This window comes from Thalassophryne amazonica, chromosome 2, assembly GCF_902500255.1.
Source record: "Thalassophryne amazonica chromosome 2, fThaAma1.1, whole genome shotgun sequence".
Taxonomy (NCBI): Eukaryota; Metazoa; Chordata; class Actinopteri; order Batrachoidiformes; family Batrachoididae; genus Thalassophryne; species Thalassophryne amazonica.
This window is the reverse complement of record NC_047104.1, coordinates 159,605,434-159,630,496: the sequence shown is the minus strand read 5'-3', so window position 1 is coordinate 159,630,496 and position 25,063 is coordinate 159,605,434. Positions and strand designations below refer to the sequence as shown.

Genomic DNA, 25,063 nt, shown 5'->3' with positions numbered 1-25,063 from the left:
GGACGCAAAGTCTTCACAATACCCGATGGCCATATTTGATGGCCTCGGGTGAAAATTAGAAAGAAATGGAGCAAAGCTGGTGTAAGCTTATAACTTCAAATTCATTTTCAAAAAGATGAGGATGTTTACAATGTCTCGAGAGAGGGTAACAATAACTTTATTTATAACCCTTTTGGAATAAATGCATCACTCCTACCCACTGATACAGATTCAGTGGTCATGGCAAGTACACACTCAGAAAAGTCACAAATATCTGTTATTTTTCAGGAGCTCTGGAATTCAGCCTCCTCGGCTGCACCTGCATGTCCAGCGCGGTGCTCGGTTCAGTAAGTCCAAGACTGTGCTGCACAGGGCAGAGACCATGGACACTTCGTCCTCAGCTCCTAATGTCTTAAACAGATTCTTTGTGTCTTGGGACCCAGGAGTGCAGCAAGCTGCTTTAACCTCCACTCACTACATAAAAATCAACAGTTACCCCTTTGAACACAAGTCACACAATTATGTGAACTTTGAATCTGATCTACTGTGGCGACCTTGAGTGAAAAAATAGAGAAGCGGGAGAAGCCGAAGAAAATAAAAACAGTGGTCAGATGTGAGCATGGATCGCTGCGTGGTGCCTCGTGTTCTGCCTTCTGTCACTGTGTCATTGTCAACCCAGTGAGTTGGTGCTTTTTTCATCCACACCATGGCACATGTAGAGGTGCTGCACATTCTGATCCATCTGATTTACAGCAAAGTGGTTCTAACGAAGGCTAAAAAAAAACAAAAAACAAAAAGAACAGTTTTTAAAGCTGCTCTCTCATTGCTGAAATTTGACACCCAACCGGCTATGTTTATTAGGTAAAAACAAATCGGATACCGAAACGGGCCTGAAACTGGGTTTAATCCTGTAGGTGGCAAAGCTGAATAGTGTGTGGTGAATAAACTAGAAGAAAGTTCAGCCCATCTGCATCACAGCACTCAGACAGCCTGCATGACAACAGAAGTCCAGTCAGAAACAGACTGAACAGGTATCAGGGTTATTAACGTGTCAGTGCTTGGATTCCTTCAGGAAGTGGTGTGTGACATTCACTTCAAAGAACAGATGAAACAACATCATATCTTATCTTGCAGTAGATGAGCCATGCATGGTGGTCAATCTGCACAGAGCAGAACAATAGTTTTTAAAGTCATAATTCACAATATGTGCTAATCTAACTGCCACAGCAAACTGAGGTGTGCACACAGATGGTCTCACACCTGTCACTTCCACTTGCCAACGTGCACCCGGTACACTCCATTTTAAAAGGAGTCTCTCTGGTTGGTTGTATTTAAGTTAGACCCACAACACACTTATTATTAATGAAGATGATAAATCCAACCTCTCTGCACTCAAAAAACAAAAGTCATCTCCTCCACCATGTGTCACACACCTGCTGTTAAGATACAGCAGGTTGTGTGTAAAGAATGGTGACTTCAGCCAATCTATCAGCTGGATGTGGGGATGGGCTGGTTGTGCACCTGCATGCTTGGTTTTGGAATGTGGTGAATGTGGCAATGCACAACACCAGCGAATGCCCCCAGACATGGCCTGACTGAACTGTTTGTGTGTCTACCTTGTTAAGAGCTTTGTGCATCTCATCCACGAGGTAGACATAGAGCTCAGTGAGGAAAACCTGCAGTTCCTGATGGTCAGTGATTGGTTCAGTCCGCTGCATCCGGTCACGCACAAGCCTCACCACTGAGTCCTACACACACACACACACACACACACACGATAAAATGTCTCAAATATATTCACTTCAACTCACTTCAACAATTTCAGTTGGTACAAGTTTCATCAATGTTGATTTAAGACATTTTAATAACTGGAATGTAAGTCAACAATTTTCATGGCCAAAAATGGTACATGACCGGAATCAAACCTGATACAAACATCAGCCTGCAGGATAAAACCCGGAGACAGTGTCTAATATCAGAATACACGTTCATCTCTATACAACTCAACACTGCAATCAAAACTCTGAATCATTTAATCACCCTTGATGATCATTTTGTTTGCTGAAATCTCTTTTAAGTCATTTAGGAAGGAAGGAATGAGCAACAGCACAGCTGTTCCAGAGTTAAGAATCCACCTGTATTTAAGCCCTGGTCTTTTCACTCCACACTTGGCAGAATCTCAGCTCAGCTTTGTGGTACCTGGCCTCAGTTATTCCTTCGGAGGAATTCAGCTCATTCTGTGCATTTTCATGTCCCAGTATTTTCCATGTTTCTTGATTGTTTCTCTTGTGCTCCGTTTCCACTGTCACCTGCCTCTGTTAGTTCCATCGTGGCTGCCTGGTCCTATTCCACGGTCTAGCCTTGGTCTCCCTGATCCGGTGCCTCCCTCCACAATTAACTGCAAATTTATTCATTTTTTTGTATAAATTGCTAATTTGTTTCCAACTCAGCTCCCTGCAATTTTAGTCGAGTCCTTCATTTGGCTAACCATAACAATACTTTCTGGGTGCACTGTATGCTATTATGTGAATGCCATATGTGCAATATAGTAAATGCACAAGTTTATGTTGATATTTTGGACACTTTTCTTATCCCATCAATTGAAAGGATGTTTGGGGATGATGAAATCATTTTTCAAGATGATAATGCATCTTGCCATAGAGCAAAAACTGTGAAAACATTCCTTGCAAAAAGACACATAGGGTCAATGTCATGGCCTGCAAATAGTCCGGATCTTAATCCAATTGAAAATCTTTGGTGGAAGTTGAAGAAAATGGTCCATGACAAGGCTCCAACCTGCAAAGCTGATCTGGCAACAGCAATCAGAGAAAGTTGGAGCCAGATTGATGAAGAGTACTGTTTGTCACTCATTAAGTCCATGACTCAGAGACTGCAAGCTGAATTGAGTGATTCCATATTTTTCCCTCTGCTAGGTCTATAAAAGTAACCATTACTGACTGCCACAATTTTTTTTCCTGATTTCTTATAGTGTTTCTTAAAGCCAGAAAGTTGCCATTTGAAATGACTTTAGTTTTGTGTCATGTCTGTGATCTGCTTTTTTTCTACAAAATTAAACAACTGAATGAACATCCTCCGAGGCCGGTGATTCCATCATTTTTGCCAGGGGTTGTATATATATATATATATATATATGATTAGTATGGAAAGAACTGACTAATAATGGATCATTTTAAAAGGATTTATAAAGATGTTTCATTAAAAACTAAAAAGAATATTAAGTAAAGCAGCGATGGAGCGTAAAAATGTATAAGCTTGTTTTAAAAGATCCAGATTGTCTCTTCACCGTAACATCCAGGAGTTACAGTTTGATGTTATATTTGTGATGTCAAATGCAAGCACATGTTTCAGGTGTCACATGAAGCAAAATCAAAAGGGTCATGCTAATGACAGAAATTAAGAGTAAATTAACACCTGAAAAGAGAAGTGTCAGAAAGTAAGCAGTTGTCCAGACCTTCATCTGCTCCTTGAAGGTAAAGTATCTCCCAGAAACATTAAGCGCTGCCATCAGTTGAACCTTCATTTGCTCCTTGGTGCAATATTCTGATTCCTCACCTCTGGTTCCAAACAATTCCTCATACTGGTCCAAAACACTGGCCACCACATTGCTTACTTCATAGTGAAAATTCTGCTCCACCTAGATAAAATAACAACATGTATGAGAGGTCAAGAGATTATGGTTCCGAGGTGTAGCCAGTATTCTCCAAGGGGGCATCCATTACATTGAGATTACCAGTCACCACAACACAGCAGGCCTAATTTATTTTCCTTCAAGCATTTTTTAAATAAACTGCTGCCTGTGTCTTTTACAACCCAAGACTTGGTTACATAAAAAGATTGCATTGCACTTGGGCAATGTTTGCTTGATTGGTGTATTATGATGCCTGCCATACTGTATCAGGCAGGCTAACTCTTCTTGATATCTTGGGTTAATGTTTGTCTTTGTGCAGTGTGAAAATTGGATACTGAGTTGAACACAGCTGCCAAGCCTGCAGATGGTGGTAGATGTTGGCGGGATGGCTTCCCGTCCTGTCTGTGTGGAGTCTGCATGTTCTCCCCGTGTCTGTGTGGATTTCCTCCCATTTCCTCCCACAATCAAAAACATGGTCATTTAGACTTCAGACTTCAGACAACTTTATTGATCCCAAAAAAGGGCAATTACGTTTACACTCCAATTGCCTCAGACAAGATACAGCAATTAATCCACAATTATTACTTGTTTACCATAATAATGGCACACATCAAAATTAAAGACAACACATATACATTTGACATTGTTTATGTGCACTAAATTTGAAGTAGTCCGTCTTCCGAATTGAGGCAAAGTGGGTGAAGGCCGCAGCAGGAGGGGCCCGCGGCGCCCAGCCTGGGGGTTGAAGGCTGCAGCAGTAAAAACCGCGCTGCCTTCGAGGTGGCACGGAGGAAGCCAGGGTGGGGGGAGTGGAGAGACACGGGGGGGTAATAGGGATGGAGGGAGGCAGACATGCGTTGTGTGCAGATGAGTTAAATTTCTGTCAATTTCTGTCCGTGTGTGTAAAATCTGATGTTGCTAGGCAACAGCAGGCTGGGGGGGGGGGGGGGGCGAATTCCTTCACCAAGGCTGTAGATCCTTCTGGGGGAAGAGCAGGGAATTTGGCCTTCAGGAGAGTCCAAATTTATGAAGAATATTCTCTGGTCCTCAGCAGTACAATTCCTTTGCAATGCAGTGATTTGCTCCGAGATTGAATCCATTTAGCGTTTGAGTTCAAGAGTTCACGCAGTCTGAGATTACACAGCATTGCCCAACTCATTAATTATGACAGACAGATCTTCTTCTTCTTCTTTGTCTTTCGGCTGTTCCCGTTGGGGTCGCCACAGCAGATCAATCGTTTCCATCTCACCCTGTCCTCTGTATCTTCCTCTGTCACACCAACCACCTGCATGTCCTCCCTCAGCACATCCATAAACCTCCTCTTTAGCCTCCCTCTTCTCCTCCTGCCTGGTGGCTCCATCCTCAGCATCGTTCTCCCTATATATCCTGGGTCCCTCCTCTGCACATGTCCAAACCATCTCAATCTCGCCTCTCTGACTTTGTCTCCAAACCGTCCCACCTGAGCTGTCCCTCTGATATGTTCATTCCTAATCTTGTCCATTCTTGTCACTCCCAAAGACAATCTCAACATCTTCAGCTCTGCCTCCTTCTTTTTGTTAGTGCCACCGTCTCTAAGCCGTACAACATAACTGGTCTCACTACTGTCTTGTAAACTTTCACCTTCACTCTTGCTGATATTCTTCGGTCACAAATCACTCCTGCCACCTTTCTCCACCCACTCCACCCTGCCTGGACTCTCTTCATCACCTCTCTACCACACTCTCCATTACTTTGAACAGTTGACCCCAAATATTTAAACTCATCTATTTTCACCACTTCTACTCCTTGTAACTGCACTATTCCACTGGGCTCCCTCTCATTCACACACATGTACTCAGTCTTGCTTCTACTGACTTTCATTCCCCTTCTCTCCAAAGCATATCTCCACTTCCCCAGACTAGACTCAACTTGCTCTCGACTCTCACTACAGATCACAATGTCATCTGCAAATATCATAGTCCATGGGGACTCCTGTCTGATCTCATCGGTCAACCTGTCCATCACCACTGCAAACAAGAAAGAACTCAGAGCTGATCTTTGGTGTAATCCCACCTCCACCTTGAATGAGTCTGTCATTCCGACTGCGCATCTCACCGCTGTCACACTATTCTTGTACATGTCCTGCATTACCCTAACATACTTCTCTGCCACTCCAGACTTCCTCATACAATACCACAGCTCTTCTCTTGGCACCCTATCATAAGCTTTTTCTAAGTCCACAAACACACAATGTAACTCTTTCTGGCCTTTTCTGTACTCTGTACTCCAACAGTATTCTCAGAGCAAACATTGCATCTGTAGCGCTCTTTCTTGACATGAAACCATATTGCTGCTCACAGATCTTCACCTGTTTTCTAAGCCTAGCTTCTACTACTCTTTCCCATAACTTCATGCTGTGGCTGATCAACTTTATGCCTCTGTAGTTACTGCAGCTCTGCACATCACCCTTGTTCTTGACAATAGGAACCAACACACTTCGTCTCCACTCCTCAGGCATCCTCTCACTTTCCAAGATTTTATTAAACAATCTGGTTAGAAACTCTACTGCCATCTCTCCTTGACATTTCCATGCCTCCACTGGAATGCCATCTGGACCAACTGCCTTTCCACTCTTCATCCTCTTCATAGCAGCCCTCACTTCTTCCTTGCTAATCTCTTGTACTTCCTGATTTACTCTCACCACATCATCCAGCCTTTTCTCTCGCTCATTTTCTTTATTCATCAGCTCTTCAAAATATTCCCTCCACCTTCTCAGCACACACTCCTCATTCGTCACCACATTACCATGTGCATCTTTTACCACCCTAACCTCCTGCACATCCTTACCAGCACTGTCCCTTTGCTTGGCCAATCAGTACAAGTCCTTTTCTCCTTCCTTACTATTCAACTTCTTGTACAGCTCGCAATATGCCTTTTCATTTGCTTTTGCCACTTCTCTTTTCGCCTTACACCTCATCTCCTTGTACTCCTGTCTACTTTCTTCATCTCTCCGACTATCCCAAAATGTTTTCGCCAACCTCTTTCTCCTTATGCTTTCCTGGACCTCTTCATTCCACCACCAAGTCTCCTTGTCTTCCTTCCACTGTCCAGATGTCATACCCAGTACTGTCCTAGCTGTCTCCCTCACCACATCTGCAGTACTTTTCCAGATGTCCAAAATTGCTTCCCCTCCAACCAGTGTTTCTCTCACCTGCTCACTAAATTTCACACAACAGTCTTCCTCCTTCAGCTTCCACCATCTAATCCTTTGTTGAGCTCTCACTCTCTTCTTTTTCTTTACCTCTAAAGTCATCCTACAAACAACCATCCTATGCTGTCTAACGACACTCTCTCCTGCCACCACCTTACAGTCTCTGATTTCTTTTAGCTTGCATCTCCTATAAAGAATCTAGTCCACCTGTGTGCACCTTCCTCCACTCTTATATGTTACCCTGTGCTCCTCCCTTTTTTAAAAGTAGGTATTCACCACAGCCATTTCAATCCTTTTTGCAAAATCAACTACCATCTGTCCTTCCCCATTCCTATCCTTGATACCATATCTGACCATTACTTCCTCATCACCTCTGTTCCCTTCACCAACATGCCCATTGAAGTCTGCTCCTATCACCACTCTTTCATGCTTAGGCACACTCTCCACCACCTCATCTAACACACTCCAGAAATCTTCTTTCTCCTTCATCTCACAACCTACCTGTGGGGCATATGCACTGATGATATTCATCATCACCCCTTCAATTTCCAACTTCACACTCATCACCCTGTCAGACACTCACTTAACCTCCAACACACTTTTAACATACTCTTCCTTTAAAATGACCTCAACACCATTTATCTTCCTGTCCTCACCATGGTACAACAACTTGTAGCCACCGCCGATGCTCCTGCTCTTACTTCCCTTCCACTTGGTCTCTTGCACACACAATATGTCTACCTTTCTCCTCTCCATCATATCAGCCAGCTCTCTCCCTTTACCAGTCATACCACCAACATTCAAAGTCCCCACTCTCATTTCCACCCTTCTAGTTTTCTTCTTCTCGCGCTGTTTATTGAAACGTTCTCCTCCTCTTCGTCGTCATCTTCACCCAGCAGTAGCCCAATTTCCACCGGCACCCTGTTGGGCAACAGCACCAGTGGCCGTCATTAATTATGACGGACTGATGAGGGGACAAAATTCTGGAAGCAGCCGTCTTGCTAATATTCAATACCTATACCAATCAGCACCAAACCTCCCACCATAAAAGCGAATACAAATGAATCCTCAACGTCTTCCACAGAGAGTGGTGCCACATGTCACACTCCATTCTCTCAGGCATCGAGAGCAAAGCCCGCTGGGTAGGTTCCATCAATCAATCAATCAATCAATTTTTTTATATAGCGCCAAATCACAACAAACAGTTGCCCCAAGGCGCTTTATATTGTAAGGCAAGGCCATACAATAATTATGTAAAACCCCAACGGTCAAAACGACCCCCTGTGAGCAAGCACTTGGCTACAGTGGGAAGGAAAAACTCCCTTTTAACAGGAAGAAACCTCCAGCAGAACCAGGCTCAGGGAGGGGCAGTCTTCTGCTGGGACTGGTTGGGGCTGAGGGAGAGAACCAGGAAAAAGACATGCTGTGGAGGGGAGCAGAGATCGATCACTAATGATTAAATGCAGAGTGGTGCATACAGAGCAAAAAGAGAAAGAAACAGTGCATCATGGGAACCCCCCAGCAGTCTACGTCTATAGCAGCATAACTAAGGGATGGTTCAGGGTCACCTGATCCAGCCCTAACTATAAGCTTTAGCAAAAAGGAAAGTTTTAAGCCTAATCTTAAAAGTAGAGAGGGTGTCTGTCTCCCTGATCTGAATTGGGAGCTGGTTCCACAGGAGAGGAGCCTGAAAGCTGAAGGCTCTGCCTCCCATTCTACTCTTACAAACCCTAGGAACTACAAGTAAGCCTGCAGTCTGAGAGCGAAGCGCTCTATTGGGGTGATATGGTACTACGAGGTCCCTAAGATAAGATGGGACCTGATTATTCAAAACCTTATAAGTAAGAAGAAGAATTTTAAATTCTATTCTAGAATTAACAGGAAGCCAATGAAGAGAGGCCAATATGGGTGAGATATGCTCTCTCCTTCTAGTCCCCGTCAGTACTCTAGCTGCAGCATTTTGAATTAACTGAAGGCTTTTTAGGGAACTTTTAGGACAACCTGATAATAATGAATTACAATAGTCCAGCCTAGAGGAAATAAATGCATGAATTAGTTTTTCAGCATCACTCTGAGACAAGACCTTTCTGATTTTAGAGATATTGCGTAAATGCAAAAAGGCAGTCCTACATATTTGTTTAATATGCGCTTTGAATGACATATCCTGATCAAAAATGACTCCAAGATTTCTCACAGTATTACTAGAGGTCAGGGTAATGCCATCCAGAGTAAGGATCTGGTTAGACACCATGTTTCTAAGATTTGTGGGGCCAAGTACAATAACTTCAGTTTTATCTGAGTTTAAAAGCAGGAAATTAGAGGTCATCCATGTCTTTATGTCTGTAAGACAATCCTGCAGTTTAGCTAATTGGTGTGTGTCCTCTGGCTTCATGGATAGATAAAGCTGGGTATCATCTGCGTAACAATGAAAATTTAAGCAATACCGTCTAATAATACTGCCTAAGGGAAGCATGTATAAAGTGAATAAAATTGGTCCTAGCACAGAACCTTGTGGAACTCCATAATTAACTTTAGTCTGTGAAGAAGATTCCCCATTTACATGAACAAATTGTAATCTATTAGACAAATATGATTCAAACCACCGCAGCGCAGTGCCTTTAATACCTATGGCATGCTCTAATCTCTGTAATAAAATTTTATGGTCAACAGTATCAAAAGCAGCACTGAGGTCTAACAGAACAAGCACAGAGATGAGTCCACTGTCCGAGGCCATAAGAAGATCATTTGTAACCTTCACTAATGCTGTTTCTGTACTATGATGAATTCTAAAACCTGACTGAAACTCTTCAAATAGACCATTCCTCTGCAGATGATCAGTTAGCTGTTTTACAACTACCCTTTCAAGATTTTTTGAGAGAAAAGGAAGGTTGGAGATTGGCCTATAATTAGCTAAGATAGCTGGGTCAAGTGATGGCTTTTTAAGTAATGGTTTAATTACTGCCACCTTAAAAGCCTGTGGTACATAGCCAACTAACAAAGATAGATTGATCATATTTAAGATCGAAGCATTAAATAATGGTAGGACTTCCTTGAGCAGCCTGGTAGGAATGGGGTCTAATAAACATGTTGATGGTTTGGATGAAGTAACTAATGAGAATAACTCAGACAGAACAATCGGAGAGAAAGAGTCTAACCAAATACCGGCATCACTGAAAGCAGCCAAAGATAATGATACGTCTTTGGGATGGTTATGAGTAATTTCAGGGCACGCAGGGTCCCCAAACCCTGATCTCCTTGTCGAAAACAAATGGTGTCAATGGCGTTGAGAGACCTGATGAATTCCATAGTTAATAAAAAATCATAATTTGAAGAATTCACAGTCTGGTGAAGCTGGGACTTTGAAGGTCGCAGCAGAGATAGAGAGCAGAAAGGAGGAGAGGAGAGGGGAGAAATGTGACCGTCCTTGCCCGAGTCTCAGGCTGAAAAGGTTTGGCTAACCATAACCCTAAAAGCTCATTTAGGGTCTACTCCTTTCTCTGCGTCTGACCAAGGCAGTGTCTCTACATCTAGAGTTGAGCTCCTAGTGCCTTGTGTCTAACTGTAATTTGGATGGGTAATGACAATGTTCATAGGCTCTTCTCTTCTTCTTCTATGAAGGCCACACTGCTGAACAGTATAGTGTGCCTGGACTAATAGGCATTGGCACAGCCTGTGTTTGGCTCACAAATGGTTGGTACATCTCAGCCGTTTCACCAATAAATAAAGACTTGCCCCATCTTTATTATTACTATTTGGCTGCCACTCCTTAAAGTACATACTAAACAGTGCTCAGTTTGATATGTGGGGAAATCCTGTTTTTCTTGTGTTTGTTTGAAACAGAGGTGACATCAAGTAATACTCTGATGAAGAAAATCAGGAGTATATTCTTTTCACTTTTTAAATAAGCAATTTAATTAGAATTATATATATATATATATATATATATATATATATATATATATATATATATATATATATACACACACAACAAAAATATAAACGCAACATTTGTTGTGAAAGTGTAGTGACACGGACCCACAACAGGGGGCGCAAATGAACGGTCAATAGATGAGCCAAAAGGTAACAATTTAATGTTGTGAAACATGCACAACGAACATACAGACAATCTCAGAATATAATTACAGTCAAATTACAAAGGTGACGTGTGGGCAGGCTCGAGGATAGAAGACGTCTGTCCTGAGAAGAGCCGGAACCACACGATTTCCGCCCCCACAGAATCTGGTGAATACTGGAGCCGCCAAGTCCCGAATTCCCAGGTGATCACCGTCCCCGACTGTCGGATCTGGTACTGCTGGCGAAGAACAAAGACAGTCAAGTGTGGGTGTGTGTACACCCAGTAACAACAGCGGTGGGAATGCCACCTCCACCTCTCACTCAATATGTTGCAGAGTACCGCAGTGATTCCTCAGGGGAAAAGAGTGCCGTCCTGCACTCACTCAGCCTCCACAGAAAAAGGAACCGGTACTCCTGCAAACACTCACAATATACAGATATATTACAAAAGACACAAACGGCTGAGGATATTACCTCCAATGAAGTATGATATCTCGGCGATGAGGTGGAGATGACGTCTGGTCTTTATGGAGTGCGATGATGAAGAATGTGTGACAGCTGTCAGGAATTAATGAGTGACATGTTATGTGTCGGACGCAGCCCGGAGAACCGACCAGCGTTTGAAGGACCCAGTATGAAATAAGCAGAGCATGGTACAAAGGATAACAGAGTTTAATAAACATAACAGTGATGTGAAAAATATAAAAGTGCGCGGTCTGGCGTGGTGGATTGCGGTGCGCTCCCAGCAGCGCTAACGGTCCGGAGCCAGAACCAGTTTGGACCCAAGGACCCCGCCGACACCCCCCAGGTGGCCGCGACAAACCGAGTCTGTGAAAGAAGAAATCATTATGTGAGTCCACACTCAACACACAGAGAGACCACTCAAAGGTGTACAAACAGCAAACACTTCCTGGCTTAATTGCAAATCAGCTTCCCACCCTGCAGGCATAGAACACCCTGTTCACAAAACTCCACTGCAGTGGAAGCTGATTTAAACGACCAACATACAGCTCAATATAATAAGGTGTGAGGGACACCACATTTACTGACTGTACTAATGTTAGTCACAAAATCTAACGTACCTCAGGAAGTGTGCTGACGAGCGTGAGACCTCACCCCCTCCTCTTTCACAGACCATGCATCAAACCTGGACGTTCTCTGCATCCACTGATGATGAGATGGCTCTTGAGACGACGATCTCACCCGTGTGGTCACAAGGTCGAGTCTCTGGCAAATACACACTGTGTACTCCAGTCTTAAATGCCACCATGTTCCAATCCATGTAGATGCACCACAGCTGTGAGTCCTGACGAGCCGCAGGTGATCAGCCTCAGGTGATCAGGGTGAGGTCCTGATAAACTCAGCTACACAGCCACTCAGTCCCAAATGCGCACCACCTGGGAGGAAAACCAAAAGACAAACAAAAGACACACAAAAGCCAGCCAGGCACGCCAGCCACAACATGACAGCTGTCACTCCCGGCTGTGTCCGTGGCGGCAGCGCCCTCTCGTGCCTGAAGCCCGCACTTCAGGCAGGGCGCCCTTTGGTGGTGGGCCAGCAGTACATCCTCTTCTTGCGGCCCACACAACAACACTTTTGGTTTTGCTCCCATTTTGTATGAGATGAACTCAAAGATCTAAAACTTTTTCCACATACACAATATCACCATTTCCCTCAAATATTGTTCACAAACCAGTCTAAATCTGTGATAGTGAGCACTTCTCCTTTGCTGAGATAATCCATCCCACCTCACAGGTGTGACATATCAAGATGCTGATTAGACACCATGATTAGTGCACAGGTGTGCCTTAGACTGCCCACAATAAAAGGCCACTCTGAAAGGTGCAGTTTTATCACACAGCACAATGCCACAGATGTTGCAAGATTTGAGGGAGCATGCAGTTGGCATGCTGACAGCAGGAATGTCAACCAGAGCTGTTGCTCGTGTATTGAATGTTCATTTCTCTACCATAAGCCGTCTCCAAAGGCGTTTCAGAGAATTTGGCAGTACATCCAACCAGCCTCACAACCACAGACCACGTGTAACCACACCAGCCCAGGACCTCCACATCCAGCATGTTCACCTCCAAGATCGTCTGAGACCAGCCACTCGGACAGCTGCTGAAACAATCGGTTTGCATAACCAAAGAATTTCTGCACAAACTGTCAGAAACCGTCTCAGGGAAGCTCATCTGCATGCTCGTCGTCCTCATCGGGGTCTCGACCTGACTCCAGTTCGTCGTCGTAACCGACTTGAGTGGGCAAATGCTCACATTCGCTGGCGTTTGGCACGTTGGAGAGGTGTTCTCTTCACGGATGAATCCCGGTTCACACTGTCCAAGGCAGATGGCAGACAGCGTGTGTGGCGTCGTGTGGGTGAGCGGTTTTCTGATGTCAATGTTGTGGGTTGAGTGGCCCATGGTGGCGGTGGGCTTATGGTATGGGCAGGCGTCTGTTATGGACAAAGAACACAGGTGCATTTTATTGATGGCATTTTGAATGCACAGAGATACCGTGACGAGATCCTGAGGCCCATTGTTGTGCCATACATCCAAGAACATCACCTCATGTTGCAGCAGGATAATGCACGGCCCCATGTTGCAAGGATCTGTACACAATTCTTGGAAGCTGAAAATGTCACAGTTCTTGCATGGCCGGCATACTCACCGGACATGTCACCCATTGAGCATGTTTGGGATGCTCTGGACCGGCGTATACGACAGCGTGTACCAGTTCCTGCCAATATCCAGCAACTTCGCACAGCCATTGAAGAGGAGTGGACCAACATTCCACAGGCCACAATTGACAACCTGATCAACTCTATGCGAAGGAGAAGTGTTGCACTGCATGAGGCAAATGGTGGTCACACCAGATACTGACTGGTATCCCCCCCCCAGTAAAACAAAACTGCACCTTTCAGAGTGGCCTTTTATTGTGGGCAGTCTAAGGCACACCTGTGCACTAATCATGGTGTCTAATCAGCATCTTGATATGTCACACCTGTGAGGTGGGATGGATTATCTCAGCAAAGGAGAAGTGCTCACTATCACAGATTTAGACTGGTTTGTGAACAATATTTTAGGGAAATGGTGATATTGTGTATGTGGAAAAAGTTTTAGATCTTTGAGTTCATCTCATACAAAATGGGAGCAAAACCAAAAGTGTTGCGTTTATATTTTTGTTGAGTGTATATTCTTATATCATATAATTAATTACTGTGATATTATAAGTATCATTTTTCCCCCACCCCTATAAGTAGTTAATGCAATGCTCCCCCCAGTGCAAAGTGTGTGTGTGTGTGTGTGTGTGTGTCTGTGGTTTGCCTTCTCTGCTGTAAGCTCTGAAATTGGAGGTTTGGGAGGGATCAGATCCTTCACTCTGTAAAAAAAACAAACACACCTCAGCACACTATCGCTCATACTCATATAAATTACACTGATTAAATTATCTTTTAAAAAAGAGTGATCCTTAAGGGTCCCTTTACACATAACACAAAGTTGGGCGAAAGAAGCAGAAACAGTCTGAAAATTTGCGAACAAAAAATGAAATGAGGAACCACAAAACATTCCACCTGCTGTCAGGAGGGATGCACGGTTGGACAGGCATGCACGATACCACGGCGCCGGTTTTGTGCACTCGTCTCATGAAGAGCCGGGCTCTTGTCTCAACACAGATATCTGAACAGCTGCAGGTCGCAGAGACACGCCCACCTTTGTCTGTGGACCTCATCAGCTCACAGAAAAAAGGCTCACTCTCTGTAGTTCTTGTTGTATGTATTATTATTTTTGTCCCGCATCCGTCTGTCTGTGTGTTTAATGTAACCTTGCGTGCACGGTCAGGTCCAGCTTTTTTTTAAGTTGATATGCGCCGTCATGTCCAGCAAAGCGCATGAGCAATGCAATCACACATGAATGAGTTCACGCCTTCATCCTAATTTGTTTTACTTAATTTCCACTCTTTCTGTCTGTCATGTAAACAACAATTTACGTGGTGGAAGTGACACCAGCCTGCCCGGCCGGCTCATTAATTTCATGCCGTGCCACGCCCTCCTTGAGTAATCATCTGAGTTGCAGGACACAGCGATCACTGTTCCAGATGCGCCCTGCGCTGGACAGCAATCGCACTCGGCCACAATGTTGGATCATGGTGTGTGTGTGTTTGGGGGGGAGACACACTCCACAAGCCATTTGTGTTGGGGGGAGGGGATACACACACTTCAATTTTTCAATTTCAATTTATTTTCCTTTATATAGTGAGAATCAAATCAAATCAAATCAATTTTATTTATATAGCGCCAAATCACAACAAACAGTTGCCCCAAGGCACTTTATATTGTAAGGCAAAAGCCATACAATAATTACAGAAAAACCCCAACGGTCAAAACGACCCCCTGTGAGCAAGCACTTGGCGACAGTGGGAAGGAAAAACTCCCTTTTAACAGGAAGAAACCTCCAGCAGAACCAGGCTCAGGGAGGGGCAGTCTTCTGCTGGGACTGGTTGGGGCTGAGGGAGAGAACCAGGAAAAAGACATGCTGTGGAAGAGAGCAGAGATCAATCACTAATGATTAAATGCAGAGTGGTGCATACAGAGCAAAAAGAGAAAGAAACAGTGCATCATGGGAACCCCCCAGCAGTCTAAGTCTATAGCAGCATAACTAAGGGATGGTTCAGGGTCACCTGATCCAGCCCTAACTATAAGCTTTAGCAAAAAGGAAAGTTTTAAGCCTAATCTTAAAAGTAGAGAGGGTGTCTGTCTCCCTGATCCGAATTGGGAGCTGGTTCCACAGGAGAGGAGCCTGAAAGCTGAAGGCTCTGCCTCCCATTCTACTCTTACAAACCCTAGGAACTACAAGTAAGCCTGCAGTCTGACAGCGAAGCGCTCTATTGGGGTGATATGGTACTATGAGGTCCCTAAGATAAGATGGGACCTGATTATTCAAAACCTTATAAGTAAGAAGAAGAATTTTAAATTCTATTCTAGAATTAACAGGAAGCCAATGAAGAGAGGCCAATATGGGTGAGATATGCTCTCTCCTTCTAGTCCCCGTCAGTACTCTAGCTGCAGCATTTTGAATTAACTGAAGGCTTTTCAGGGAACTTTTAGGACAACCTGATAATAATGAATTACAATAGTCCAGCCTAGAGGAAATAAATGCATGAATTAGTTTTTCAGCATCACTCTGAGACAAGACCTTTCTAATTTTAGAGATATTGCGCAAATGCAAAAAAGCAGTCCTACATATTTGTTTAATATGTGCATTGAATGACATATCCTGATCAAAAATGACTTCAAGATTTCTCACAGTATTACTAGAGGTCAGGGTAATGCCATCCAGAGTAAGGATCTGGTTAGACACCATGTTTCTAAGATTTGTGGGGCCAAGTACAATAACTTCAGTTTTATCTGAGTTTAAAAGCAGGAAATTAGAGGTCATCCATGTCTTTATGTCTGTAAGACAATCCTGCAGTTTAGCTAATTGGTGTGTGTCCTCTGGCTTCATGGATAGATAAAGCTGGGTATCATCTGCGTAACAATGAAAATTTAAGCAATGCTGTCTAATAATACTGCCTAAGGGAAGCATGTATAAAGTGAATAAAATTGGTCCTAGCACAGAACCTTGTGGAACTCCATAATTAATCTTAGTCTGTGAAGAAGATTCCCCATTTACATGAACAAATTGTAATCTATTAGACAAATATGATTCAAACCACCGCAGCGCAGTGCCTTTAATACCTATGGCATGCTCTAATCTCTGTAATAAAATTTTATGGTCAACAGTATCAAAAGCAGCACTGAGGTCTAACAGAACAAGCACAGAGATGAGTCCACTGTCTGAGGCCATAAGAAGATCATTTGTAACCTTCACTAATGCTGTTTCTGTACTATGATGAATTCTAAAACCTGACTGAAACTCTTCAAATAGACCATTCCTCTGCAGATGATCAGTTAGCTGTTTTACAACTACCCTTTCAAGAATTTTTGAGAGAAAAGGAAGGTTGGAGATTGGCCTATAATTAGCTAAGATAGCTGGGTCAAGTGATGGCTTTTTAAGTAATGGTTTAATTACTGCCACCTTAAAAGCCTGTGGTACATAGCCAACTAATAAAGACAGATTGATCATATTTAAGATTGAAACATTAATTAATGGTAGGGCTTCCTTGAGTAGCCTGGTAGGAATGGGGTCTAATAGACATGTTGATGGTTTGGAGGAAGTAACTAATGAAAATAACTCAGACAGAACAATCTGAGAGAAAGAGTCTAACCAAATACCGGCATCACTGAAAGCAGCCAAAGATAACGATACATCTTTGGGATGGTTATGAGTAATTTTTTCTCTAATAGTTAAAATTTTATTAGCAAAGAAAGTCATGAAGTCATTACTAGTTAAAGTTAAAGGAATCACACCAGAGTTGCCTCAAAGCGTTTCACACAGTTAAGGTCTAACCTTACCAACCCCCAGAGCAACAGTGATAAGGAAAAACTCCCTCTGAGGAAGAAACCTCAAGCAGACCAGACTGAAAGGGGTGACCCTCTGCTTGGGCCATGATACAAACATAAATTACAGAAATAATTCACAGAACAATTCACGGATGAATATACAAGAATTGCTGTTGGTGCACAGGACAGGAGGGTCTCCAACACAAATACAACTCCCATCTCTGGATGGAGCTGCACCTTAAACAGAGAGATAAAACAGAATCAGGCATCAGAAAGACAAAAAATACTGTATAATTTGTCAGAATTAATCAACAAGAAAAACAGAGAAATACTAAGGTGATTGCCGGCCACTAGCCCTAAACTTCACTAAAAGACCAGAATTTAGGTAAAGTTGAGGCCGCGGCCCGCTCAAATTACTAATAACATGAATTAAAAGAGTAAAAAGCATAAAACAAAACTGTACCAGTATGCTAGCCATATGAAAGGGAAAATAAGTGCGTCTTAAGTCTGGACTTGAAAGTCTCCACAGAATCTGATTGTTTTATTGATGCCGGGAGATCATTCCACAGAACAGGGGCACAATAAGAGAAAGCTCTGTGACCCACAGACTTCTTATTCACCCTAAAGACACAAAGTAGTCCTGCACCCTGAGAACGTAAAGCCCGGGCCGGTACGTAAGGTTTAATTTGGTCAGCTAGGTAGGGAGGTGCCAGTCCACTTCACTCTTACATGCCACTTGTGTGTGTGTGTGTGCAGGGGGAGGAGGGAAGTTCGGCACAGTCACACCCGTGTGTGTTTCTTACTAATGCACACTCATGTGGCACTTAGACAATTTTCAAAGACAGCTGGAATGTGGTCATCTGCACTCCACTATCGTGCCAGGAGTGCAAATAACCCCGCCTTTTCTAAGTGCCCAGCAGGCAGTGTTGGATGTTCATGTGTGACACCTGGAATTTGGCCGACACCTGTCGAGAGAGGGATTGAATAGACACTCACAGGGCGCTCTCTCTCTTTCAGCCACTGGTGTGTGCGAACAGTTGTGGTGACAGCTGTACAAGGCGTTTGAGGCGGCAAGCGGCATGCAATTCCTCCTATGTGCACCAGTCAGCTTCAATCATGTTATGTATAAAGAGGCCCTAACAAAGGACATAAGGTGTGAATCTAAGGGAATGCAACTGAGGTTGTGACATTAGATGTGGTAGATATGATCCTTAGGGTCAGGGCACACTTAAACCACTGCACACACGACACAGGATTTGTCCAATCCACCCTTTTCAGGTTTCAAATCCCGCAAAACCTCTGAGAGGTCGCCGTGCTGTGAGATCTCTAACATTGAGAACTGCATTGAGACGCTGTGATCACACTGTCGTGGGCTGCCTGCTTTGCTGTTTTCTGCTGCTGCTGCTTTTTCTCCTCTGCTCTGCACAGGTGGCGCGCTGCAAGCTGATTGACACACCTGTTCCATATCTCATCAACATCTGTATATAAACCTGGGCTCTGCACTCCATCTTCACCAGAAGCTCAGCTAACCTTCCATGGTAACTGGCCCCTTTCTTGTGCGTTCCTACGCAGTATATTTCTGGATTGATCTAAGATTCTTGCTTAGCTCTCAGCTATTTTTGACCTGCAGTCTGTCAGAGACTTTTTTCACTAGCGGTGTTTTGCCACAGCTTTTTCTCTTCAGCTTCAGCTCCTTCCAACACACAGGATTCAGCTAAGATAACTGTTGCATATTGACTGTGATTATTTTCTGGACAAAAAGCCAATTAAGCTCAGTACTCACTCATCTGTGTGTTTCCTCCAGACGGCGTCAACAGCTTGCAGGCGGCCACCTGGCTCCGGATCCGTTCTACAGGACTGAAGTTATCTGGGCTGTAGTACTCCTGGTTCCACTGCTGAGCGGGCCGGTCTCCACACAGCTAGACTGCATTACACTTTTTGAACACTCTGTACCATCGTCTGTGGTAATAAACCCATGTTTGACATCTCACTCTCTGCTCCCCGCTTCTGGGTTTGTTGTCCACTCACGCCCGAACCCTGACAGGAGTTTCTGGCCACATCATGGACCCAGAGGGGGCAGATCATTTTCAGCAGGCGTTACAACTCCAGGGCGAGTACCTTGGGGAGCTCCAGCAAGCTGTGGACTCCATAGCAGATCACGTGCGCTCACTGACAGACCACATCAAACATTCTGATACTCTCCTCTCAGACCTTTCCTCCCAGCTGTCACAGCTTGCAGTCCGACACACACTGACACCTCCTCCTGCTGCTCCAGCCCAAATGATCACCTCCTCATCCTCCAGCATTGCCTCTGCGGCGCCACCCGAACCATTCATTTGTCACCTAGAACCGTTTGAGGGTTGTGTTGATACGTGTACTGAATTTCTGATGCAGTGTTCTCTGGTTTTTGATCAATGTCCATCACAATATAGCTCTGATAGAAGTAAGGTGGCGTACATCATTAATTTACTCCGTGGAGACGCGCGCACGTGGGCGACCGCGCTCTGGAGTAACGACTCCCCGCTGCTCGGTTCTTTTGCAGCGTTTTCCAAGGAATTCCGTTTAGTATTCGACCATCCCGCCCGGAGGGATTCCGTGTCCCAACAGCTGTTAAATCTGAAACAGGGTTTGTGCAGCGCTGCTGAATATGCAGTAGATTTCCACGTATTAGCGGCAGAGGCCGATTGGAACAGCGCGGCACTCCGGAGTGTGTTCATTAATGGCCTTAATGAAGTGCTGAAAGATGAACTGGTGGTCCGGGATGAGCTGAGGGATCTGGACTCACTCATTTCTTTAGTCATTAGGCTAGATAACTGCATGAGGGAGCGGCGCCGGGATAAGGGCAGCCGGGCTGACCGGGACTTTTCCGCTCGCCCCTCACCTCGACACACACCAGGTCCACTTCTTCCAAGCTCCGTCGAGCCCTCCTCAGCTACGCCAGCAACCCCTGCTGGCGAACCTATGCATCTTGGCAGGGCCAGATTGCCCCCAGAAGAACGTAAACAGAGACTGGCATCTGGGGAATGTCTCTATTGTAGTGCTAAGGGGCACAGCCTTAGCACCTGCCCGGTTCAGGCAAAAGACCCCGCTCATCCGTAGGATCCGGGCTGTGGGTGAGCCAAGCCAGATTCACGGGTGTGGGTTCACATCACACCCAAATCCCGGCCACACTTTGTTTCAACAATGAAACGCTCTCGATCCCGGCTCTAAATGATACGGGAGCCGAGGGCAATTTTATTGATGCCGCTTTTGTGTCTAAAACTGATACCACTAGAGGCACTACCTTCCTCACTGTCCGTGCATGCTCTTGACGGCACGCCCCTGCCTACTGTCACTCATCGCACTGTTCCAGTTACACTAGTGGTGTCAGGGAATCACCGTGAATCCATCCAGTTTTATGTTATCCCATCTTCTTCCCCCTTGGTTCTAGGCCACCCGTAGGTTTTTAGACACAATCCCAGAATCGACTGGCAGACCGATGCGATCACTCAATGGCGCGAAGCCTGTCTCAAGGGGTGCCTTAGTTCCTCGGTTCCTCCCTGTGTAAAGGTCAAGGAGAAGGTCCCCTCACCTCCTGATCTGTCTTTTTGTTGGAAAGAAGGACAGATCCCTTCGCCCCTGCATCGATTTTCGGGGACTAAACGCATTACGGTCCGCAACAGGTACCCATTACCCCTTCTTGATTCGGCGTTTAGTTCCTTGCCAAGGCAAGGAACTAAACGAACCCTGACACATGCTGCACTTTAACACACGGACAACAGCATTAACATGACAACATAAAACTATTTTTATATTGTGCCTAAAACTCTCATGAATATATTCTCTGGGTTTATAGACGTTGTTACTGTGTTTGTTTTATGTAAACGTGAGAATCACAGTCTGTCTCTCCGTTATTTTCAGTGGGAGCTGCTGTGAGCTACAATCGCTTCCTGATCATGTCGATCTGGGGAAAGTGAAGTTTGCTCTTTAATGTCTTGATTATTGTTCTTTTCAACACTGTTTGTCCTCTTTGTTCCAGACTAATATATATGTCTGAAATTCGGTTTGTGTTTATTAAATTCCACGCAGATTAAACGTAGCAGACACGGATTATTCGTTATAATTGTTTTAGCAAGTTTTCAGGGTATCATGCAGCAGTCTCTTATTAACGTGATGAAAAGCATAAAAATACATTTTTGTAGTATAATATTTATTTACAATTGCCATCATGTGGATTCTCTATGTTGTTTTGACTGCAGCGACTCTCTGGCACGCAAGGGATTATGGGATACGTGAAAACCCTGGATATTTGACCTTCTTGATTTATGAAATATTTTACCTTCTGGTCAGCTCCTCCTCAGACTTTCTGGGTACCAGTGGTTTATCTAAGGCAATCTCAATAACGATGTAAGTTCTGGCCTCCACAGAAATCTGTCAATAGTGGGAATGAGTTGTTAAAAAAACAAAAAAATAAAATAAAAAAAAATGCAGAACAACAACATTCATTTGCCAATAATGAACAGGGTGATTTTCTGAAGTGAACCATGAACACATGCAGTAAATGTATTAAAGAACCATCAAACAGCAGAAGAAAAAAACAAAATTAGATGAACATTTTCATAATTTTAAGTTCACGTATTGTGAGAATCAAGAAAATAACAGAGAACTTGGGCAGACAAGGACAAAGGCGCAATTTAGAACTAGAAACTGGGGGGGACCAAGTGTGAGGCCCATAGGCCGGGGGTCTGGGGGCCGCTTTAGGCCCCCAGAAACCAACAGTTTCTAGATAAGCACAGATGCATTCTGAGCATCCAGAAGAGTAATTTTAATGTTTTGAGAAGACCATAAAGTGGACACCATTTGACTTATACAATTTGAAACTGTGGATATAAGTACTTTATTCTGAGAATAGCCAGCATTGATTTTATTAACATCCTGGTGTAAATAAGGTATCACCACGTGTAGAACTCAAAAAGAATGATAGGTTGAGTTTTCATTAAAAAAAACAACTGCAATGTGGTAAAATGTATTCATAAATATGAAAGAACAGGCTCTTAATAATTATTAACTATCACATACTGTATTTTTTTTTCTCAAGATTTGTTTTTGCATAAGTTTGAAAAAACAACAGATCATAAGTTTAGGATAAATTACTTATCATGAATTTAATTTTCGAAGTGGCACTAATGACAACACTCATACTGAACATAATTTCGCTTGTATAGACTGATTTTGGAGATCAAGTAATAATTGCAGATGGGCTTTCTGAGGTCCCAGATAGCTTTTCTGATTTCCTTTTCTAACTTTCAGAATTTAGTCAAATAGTATATGGTCCATTGATACTTATGTGTAGACACTAGTCCCTAGAGGCAACTATTTTTGGTTTCAAATCTGGGCAAATGCAGTCCCAGAAAATTCTGAATGTGACAAACAAGAACCAGGTGTTGGAAACAAGTCAATGCTGCTAAAAATACAAACTTGCAGAAACAAAGATACTATTCTGACATGGTTTGCACATAAGACTGGCATAGCATGTTTCAAGTACACACACATATGTCAGAAGGTGGGGGGGGCATACCTCTGAAATTGGATTCAGGTGTGTTGGAGCAGGGAGACAACTAAGAGTGTCAGGAATGTGGCTCTCGAGGACCGAAGTTGGCCACCCCTGGGATAGAGTATGATAAGCAGAGATGGGGGATCTTATGGTAAAATAGCAAAGAAAATGCAAGTACAAAGACAGAAATGCTTAAATGGTGATGGAGAAGGTAAGAAAGTCTTGAAGAAAAAAGAACTGAGTGGGAAGGAGGTGTAGAACTGGCCTGTACGTTCAAAGCCCAAAAACAGTACATGAAGAATTGTATTTTATCAAATAAATAAATAAATACAATTAAAATAAATCAAGATCAAACTTGAGTGAAACAAAAATGTTTAAATGTGTACGTATGAGTACATTGTTCAGCAGCTCGCTCTCAGAGGATGGATGAACGCTGTATGCGCCACGGATGCGTGACACTCCCGGGCATAACAGCAGGCCCACGTCCACGAACGCCACGCCATGAGAAGAGACCTGAGGATCCTCCTCGTCCGACTGCAAACACACAGCAAAAACAGAGATTTAGCTTTCTCACTACAACACTGAAACAAGCTGTAACTCTGCCTTAGGGGTGTGACACGATCGCGAGGCAGGAGATTTCACAATATTAAAAGATGAGGATATTTTTCATTCGGGTGAAAAGTCCAGCAGTGACTTTTTGTCAAAGTGCTTTTTGCTTTTGTGGCCGTTCACTTTTAACAAAGAGGGCGAGTCAATGGGACACTGTCTGATTGGATCTGTTCCTCCAGGGTTGTGTGCTGTCCAGTCTCTTCTTCATCCTTTATAAAAAGGTGTCGCAGCAGCAGGGAAGACAGATTTATTTTGGGCAGATGACTCTGTTATGGTCATCTTGCTTCAAGAGGAGGAAAGCGGCCAGGGCCCAGTCAGCTAGGACTTTGATGAACGGTGTGACCGACCCTTCCTTCAGATGAACATTTCTAAAACAAAAGGTCTGCACTGATATCAGAAAACGTCTCAGGGCTCACGAACACACGCTCATAGAGGGTCAGACAGCGGAGTGTGTGGAAAATATGAAGCTTTTGGAACACTCATTGACAGTAAGATAACCTTGGAGACAAACGGTGAAGCTGTGTATAAGAAGGGGAATCAGTTTGAGTAAAGCTGTTATATTTTCCACATTGATAGAACTCTCTTGCCCCTCTTTAATCACTCATTTATTGAATCTATTTTATCTTTTATCTTGGTGTCTTGGTTCAGCATGACCTTTTGCCTGTCACTGGTTAACCCACCAGCTTATTCCAATGGATGAGTTTGTTGAATGGACTGCTGCTGCTCAGCAGTGTTGCCAGATAGGAAATATGCAACTATCGCACCAAAACCTCAAAATTATCGTATTTTGGGAGAAATTATCGTACACAAACAAAACGCATACAGAGTAGCTATTTTAGCATTTCTTTTAATTTCCAAAGAATTTTATGTCACATTTTTAAACAGCAATTCACAATATCCCTATAGTAATGGGGAAAATATGGCACAAAAAGAACGCAAATGCACAAGCAAATGCACTAACAGACTAGAAAGATTTTTTTTTTTTTCTGTGAAGGGACACAAACGTGTTAGTTACCAGACTAGAAAGAGTCAAAATCAACCTCGAGGTCGGTGTCATCATCCGATGCCTTGGCCACTTGTGCAGATGTTGTTGGTTGGGGAATCTGTAGAGATTGGACGCAGTCATGGACCGCAGCATAGTGTTTGTAGGTTGAAAGGCGTGACACCCACCAGCATTCCTCACACACTCTGAACTGTGCACAAGTCCGCTGAGAGTGTCTGTAATGAGCCGATTTCGTGGTTTTGTGTTGATTAAATTCACTTTGGAAAAAACTCGCTCGCATGATGCATTGGAGTGTGGAAAGATGAGCACATCCAGGGCAAACTTTCCCAGTTCACTGAATATGGCAACCCCCAGTAAATCCTCCACCTTAGAGACGTGATTCCAAAATTCATCCACATCCATTGCTTTCGTATCTTCACTCAAACCCACGAGGGGCAATCTTCTCCATTGGTCATCAATGGCTTGAAGACGAACGGTATCTGAAGTGTCAATCAAGCATGGCACCTGCTGCATGAGGGGGAGCAGAGACGGATGCTGAGTGCGTGCGTTTGCATCATTTGCAGTGGCAGGAGACAGGCATGCAAGGT

General features: G+C 43.8%; 2 protein-coding genes across 3 annotated transcripts in view; both read right to left on the bottom strand.

The window, feature by feature from the left end:
• Positions 1-19,391, bottom strand: part of LOC117504572 (cilia- and flagella-associated protein 70-like) — a 46,076-nt gene extending 26,685 nt beyond the window's left edge. The window contains exons 1-4 of the mRNA XM_034164045.1: positions 19,360-19,391; positions 14,216-14,270; positions 3,452-3,634; positions 1,596-1,727 (exon numbers count right to left, since the gene is read on the bottom strand). Coding sequence (XP_034019936.1) covers positions 1,596-1,727; positions 3,452-3,634; positions 14,216-14,270; positions 19,360-19,391 — 402 coding nt within the window. The remainder of the gene's footprint in view (positions 1-1,595; positions 1,728-3,451; positions 3,635-14,215; positions 14,271-19,359) is intronic.
• Positions 19,392-23,023: 3,632 nt separating this feature from the next.
• LOC117501362 (cilia- and flagella-associated protein 70-like) overlaps positions 23,024-25,063 on the bottom strand; it is a 148,936-nt gene continuing 146,896 nt past the window's right edge. For both annotated transcript variants that reach the window (XM_034160224.1, XM_034160232.1), the window contains exon 9: positions 23,024-23,398. In XM_034160224.1, coding sequence (XP_034016115.1) covers positions 23,198-23,398 — 201 coding nt within the window. In that variant the 3' untranslated portion in view covers positions 23,024-23,197. The remainder of the gene's footprint in view (positions 23,399-25,063) is intronic.